Source organism: Scyliorhinus torazame, chromosome 14 (genome assembly GCF_047496885.1).
Source record: "Scyliorhinus torazame isolate Kashiwa2021f chromosome 14, sScyTor2.1, whole genome shotgun sequence".
Lineage (NCBI taxonomy): Eukaryota > Metazoa > Chordata > Chondrichthyes > Carcharhiniformes > Scyliorhinidae > Scyliorhinus > Scyliorhinus torazame.
Window position 1 is genome coordinate 207,545,529 of NC_092720.1, and position 6,032 is coordinate 207,551,560.

The 6,032-nt window shown below is 48.6% G+C and overlaps 1 protein-coding gene across 1 annotated transcript in view; it reads right to left on the bottom strand.

Annotated features, from left to right (window-relative positions):
- skic2 (SKI2 subunit of superkiller complex) overlaps positions 1-5,996 on the bottom strand; it is a 94,919-nt gene extending 88,923 nt beyond the window's left edge. Inside the window, exons 1-4 of the mRNA XM_072475533.1 lie at positions 5,563-5,996; positions 3,014-3,135; positions 715-824; positions 100-217 (exon numbers count right to left, since the gene is read on the bottom strand). Of these exons, the coding sequence (XP_072331634.1) occupies positions 100-217; positions 715-824; positions 3,014-3,135; positions 5,563-5,581 (369 nt within the window). The 5' untranslated portion in view covers positions 5,582-5,996. The remainder of the gene's footprint in view (positions 1-99; positions 218-714; positions 825-3,013; positions 3,136-5,562) is intronic.
- Positions 5,997-6,032: the final 36 nt, after the last annotated feature.

A 6,032-nucleotide genomic window follows, 5' to 3' on the forward strand; every position in this document is an offset into this window, starting at 1 on the left:
ATTTGTTTTCTCCAGAGATTGTTGGCGTCACAAATTACCCCACCCATTGTCAGGGAAGCACCCACCCCACCCAACACCAATCCTGCTTCCACCCAGTACCTCTTTGTAGCCCAGCAACTCGCCCGTGGTCTGGTTCCTCTCCACTTTCAGCGTTGAATGAACTGGGGTGACATCGGTGTGATACAAAGAATCCACACACACCTCTCTGGGCCAGACCCTTCAACAGAAACAAGAAAAAAAAACAAAGTCTTGGGGTTAACACAAGGCTGGAAATGGCGGAGTGGGGATGAGCACGGATGGTTTAGCACACTGGGCTAACTAGCTGGCTTTTAAAGCAGACCAAGGCAGGCCAGCAGCACGGTTCAATTCCCGTACCAGCCTCCCTGAACAGGCGCCAGAATGAGACGACTACGGGCTTTTCACAGTAACTTCATTTGAAGCCTATTTGTGACAATAAGAGAGTTTCATTTTCATTTAATTTCAATTACAGCAAGGTCGCGTGCTGCCTCAGGTGACGGGCTGTGGTGAAACGTATAGTGTCAATGAAGGGTCAGCTGGATAGGTGCGGGATATGGGAAGATGTAGGGCAGGAAAGGGCTCATATGGAGTGCAAACATTGATGGTTGAGCCGAACGGCCGGTTTCTGTGCTGTAAAATATCATGCAATTCAGCCTGCGCACCAAGCTTCTGATACGAGTAGACGGAGGAACTTACTTTTGGGAGTTTTCAAAGTGATGGAGGGGAAGCTTTGAAGGGTCGGACAGGAAGTGCTGTTCTGCCTCCGTGATGAGGTCCAAGGCATACGGTGGCAGGCCATGTGGAAGCTAGTTAGGAAGCAGAACAGGAAAAGTCACAAGCGGCAGGTTACAGTTAACACCCCTGTGCTCCAGGTCCCACACCAACAGAATGCAATCCCAAACCATTGGAAAAATCTTATATTCCTCCACTTCCAGCATCAGAACCCTGATTACTAAAAGGAACAATTCTCACGTCATTAAACAAATTCCTTTTGGAATGTACTTCCCGGTCGTGCAAACAAACCTGCTGCACACAGCAAGCTCGGAGACTAGTGAAGATTATTTCCTCTGTGGAAGGGGAAGGTCACAAAAGCTGGAGGAGAGGGGGATTATCAAACCTGGACTGAGGGGGAAGGGAGGGGGTCCCCAACCCTGGAGGGAGGGAGGGGTCCCTGCCCCTGAAGGAAGGTGGGGGGGGGGTTGTCCCCGACCCTGCAGTGACGGGGTAAGGGAGAGAGTGGTCCCCAAACCTAGTATGTGTGTGTGGCCGAGGGGGGTGGGGGGCGGGTAGGGAAGGGGGTCTATTACCCTTGAGGGAGGAGGAAGGGAGGGGGTCCTCGACCCTGGAGGGGGTGTGGGGATGCCCCTGACCCCGGAGAGAGGGGGAACATGAGGAGGGGGTTCTCAAACCCGGATGGAGGAGGGATGGTGGGGTGGGTGGGTGGGAAAGGAAGGAGGATCACTTGCCCTGAGAGGAGGGGGTGGGGTTCCTTGCCCTGAGAGGAGGGGGTGGGGTCCCTTGCCCTGAGAGGAGGGGGTGGGGTCCCTTGCCCTGAGAGGAGGGGGTGGGGTCCCTTGCCCTGAGAGGAGGGGGTGGGGTCCCTTGCCCTGAATGGAGGGGGTGGGGACCCTTGCCCTGAAAAGGAGGAGGTGGGGACCCTTGCCCTGAAAAGAGGGGAGTGTACCTCCACCACATGGACTGCAGCGGTTCAAGAAGGCAGCTCACCACTACTTTCTCAAAGGCAATTAGGGCTGGGCAATAACTGCTAACCTAATCAGCGAAGCCCACATCCCGTAAGTGAGTAGCAGAGACCCCAGAATCTTGTGATTAGACAATAAGGCATAGAGGCAGAAGTAGGGCCATTCGGCCCATCGAATCTTATCAGCTACTCAAGGGGATCATGACTGACGTGATCTGATAATCCTCAATCCACTTTCCCACCTGATCCCCATATCCCTCAACTGCCTTCCGATTAAAATTTGTACATCTCAGCCTTGAACATACTTAACAACCCAGCCTCTACAGCTCTCTGCAGTAAAGAAATCCACAGATTCACTACTTTATGAGAGAAGAAATTCTTCTTGATCTCGGTCTTAAATGGGTGGTCCCTTACTCGGAGATTATGCCCCCTTTCCCAGGCTCTCCCACAAGGGGAAACAACCTCTCAGCATCTACCCTGTCAAGCCCCTTGAGAATCCTATATGGCTCAATAAGATTGGAGAGGAATGAGAATCAATGAGTACAGGCCCCACTTACTCAATCCTCATAAGAAAATCCCTCCATATCTGGGATGAATCTACTGAACCTTCTCTGGATTGCCACCAACACCAGTTGAAAAGGGGACCAACACTGCTCACAGGTCTTGCATCATTTTAGCAAGACTATTTTTATACCCCATTCCCTCTGCATTGAAGGCCAACATTCCACTTGCCTTCCCTTCAGGGCGAGAGTGGAGGTACGGGAAAGGGGAGTCGGTACCCATGGAGAGGGGGGGTGGGGGGTGGGGGGGTCATGCAGTCACCCACTGTATGTGGAGGGAGGAAGAGAGAGACTTACACACCCTCCTCCACCCAGAGGGAACCATCACATTGATATAATGCACTGTCGTACTACAATAGGGGTGTCGACACCAGGTCCTGTATAAATAGGAAGTGCTTCTCACATCTCAATAGGAAGATATCTGGCCTGAAATGCAAGTTTGTATATACATGAAAGGATATTCACAACTGCTGCTGCAGTCAAAGCCTTTTGACAGCTCGATGTCAAGCTTGTTGTAGACGGCCTGACAGGGAGGGAGGGTGGGAGAGGGTGGGAGAGAGAGAGAGAGAGACAGAGAGAGAGACAGAGAGAGAGACAGAGAGAGAGACAGAGAGAGAGACAGAGAGAGAGACAGAGAGAGAGACAGAGAGAGAGACAGAGACAGAGACAGAGACAGAGACAGAGACAGAGACAGAGAGAGAGAGAGAGAGAGAGAGAGAGAAGTGTGAATACTCACTGTTGCCAAAGGGAAGATATATCCATTCTTCGTAGCAGGTTGTGTTATTAATTCAAACTTCCCTGAACAGCCTACTTCCAAGATGGACAGTGGAAGGTCATCGGGATCCTTCGGAGGCATTTCTATACAGCAAACATGAAAGGTAACGATTAGGAGAGGTATTCACAGTGCTTTGATTGAATACATAAGCAGCAACAGTCTCCAGTGGCAGGAGGGTCAGTAAATGGAAGGACACAGATAACTAACACAAGAAACGGAAGGGAGAAGAGAGTTGTTTTTTTTCCACTGCCTGAAAACATGGTCGAAGCAGATTCAATGGCATCTTTCAAAATGGAATTGGACCGATCTTGGAAAAGAAAACTTGTGGAGCTATGGGGAAGGCACACCTTGTTCGTGGGGAAACAATACGGCCTCCTTCTGTTTTTGAGTGGCCACCATTGGGATGAAGTGTGGAGCATATATTCAGGCAGGCTATGTTAGTGAAGAGTGAGGGCTGCAGGAGTCTGGGGGCAGCCCCAGTTCACAGTTCTCGGCACTGGGAGAGGGCAAGGGCACAGCTGGTTCCTGAGGAGGCACCTTTGGCATTGCGACAAATATATGAGAGTTATCATTCACCAAACACTTGTTCACCCAGTCCTGGAGCATGCAAGCCAAGCTGTGTAGGGGATCCTTGCATGATGAGAGATATACAAATAAGATTGAAGCAATCGTTGGGCTGAGGCATGCAGCCACTAATCTTTGCAATTTTGCATTGTTGCATTTAAGTTATGCTGTGTTCTTGATTTTGAGAAAAACTTTATTAAGCCTTTAAAGTTAAAAATGTAGTGTTATTGTGTATTGAGTAAGTCAAAGAATTCATCAGCAGTGATATTATTAACTGCAGATCCGTTTTCCCCAAGATAGTTTTGTTTTCCATACTGGCCACTCACAGCCGGTATTTCATCCACAATCACTGATTTCCCTTTTCAAGCTAGACTTACCAAAATAAAGGTGGCCTTTGTATTGCAGAAGGCTTACAGGAGGCTTACGGCAGATACAGAGGCTGAAAACAGTGGATGTCTTAGAGGAGTACAGAAAGGGCAGGGGAGGATACTTAAAAAATAAATCAGGAGAGCAAAGAAGGGGCATGAAAAAACACCAGCGGGGAAAATAAAGGAAAATCCCAAGGAGTATTAAGTATATTAAAGACAAGAAGGTAACCAGGGAAATAGTTGGGACCATTAGGGATCAAGGTGGAAATCTGTGCGTAGAGCCGAAAGACATAGGTGAGTTATTAAATTAATATTTTGCATCTGTATTCACTGTGGAGAAGGATGACGTAGGTATAAGAAGTGGGGCGGGGGACTGAGATATAATTGAGCGGATTAGCATTGAGAGGGAGGAGGTATTAGCGGGCTTAAATCTGCAGGCTCAGATGAGATGCATCCTAGGCTGTTGTGTGAGGCAAGAGAGGAGATTGCAAGGGCTCTGACTGCTGAGCCACTGCTTCAAATGATCTGCCAAGCACTGGTACCCAAGGGAACTCCAAATTATCCCAGGCATCTAGATGGTACAGAGATCTTTTTAACCTGGGTTGATTTGAGAAATGTGCTGCATCTGATAGTCCCTCGGGCCACAAACCGCCAGCGTCTTCCCTGATATTGCGTTCAGCAGTCAGTCCCCTTGCAATGGGGCTCAGTCAGCACTATCCAGGCACAGACGTACAAGTCTTGGACTACCCCGAAGTGCTGCTTCATCCTGGTGTGGTAGTTTGTTTTAGTTAGCATTTATTGAGTTTCTCTGAATAAATGGCAGTCTTATGGAAGGATACTAAAGCAGAAAAGATCCACAAAAATGATTCCAGGGATGAGGAATTACAGTCACGTGCAGAAGATTGAAAACATTGGGGCTGTTTTCCTCGGAAAAGAAACATGAGAAGTGATTTGACAGAGGAGTTCAAAATCATGAGGGTAGCTAAAGAGAAACTGTTCCCCCAGCGAAAGGATCACGAACCAGAGGGCATAGATTTAAGGTAATCAGCAAAATGGGGACATGATGAAAAACATTTTCCACACACCACAAATGGGCAGGATCTGGAATGCCATCCCGGTGAGTATGGTGTAGGCAGATTCAATTGTAGATTTTGAAAGAAAACTGGATAATTATCCAAAGAGGAAACATTTGCAGAGCTACATTACAAGCTGGCGGGGGTGGGCACTCGGTGAATGCGGAGAGCTGGCAGGGACACGAAGGGCCGGATGGCCTCTTTCTCTACGGTACCATTCTGTGTACTTGCTCAGCAGCCTTTCCACTATGAATCCGTGCAGCGGCCCACACACAAGAACCATTAAGGGGATCAAAAAGAGAATTAGAAGTTGCCCTGCCAGGGTACAGGCAGAGTCCCTTACTGGATTCCACACGTCTGCAATTATTTAATATCTAACCCATTGGAAAAGACAGAATCAGGAGAGCACATCTGCTGGAACAGTCCGACCCTGAACTCTTTGTAGTTCTCCATTAAACCTGCATAAACTCTTATGAATGTGTGTCTTAAACATGCCGTCTCTTACCAAGTCTCTCCTGCTCCATCTCTGCCTGGCAACAGCGTCAACCTCTAACCTCTCACCCGGAAGCACAATAGAAAATAACCTTTTCCTCGCCCACCTCAGCACAATTCTCTGCCAAAATCTGTGCCACGGTTTCCCAGAAAACGATGTTTTTAAAAACGAGGCGCTCATTCGCGACTGTCTATAGGTCGTTTTTTTTATAAATTAAATTTGTAATTCCAACACTCCTTCAGTAACAACATCTGCCCCCAATAGAAATGGTTTTGGTTCTGTTAGCGGTCAGCTGGAGTATTCGCCACGAATAAAGATGGCTGACACGTTTCCGTCAGCGGTCAGCTGAGGTCTTCGCCATTAACAAAGATGGCCGGGGCCACACTCTCCTCTCTTCAATAGTCATTGTGGTTGACTTGTCTGCCACTAATAAAGATGGCGACAGGTTTCACACGATACGGCCCTGGTACTCCCGAGGGGGC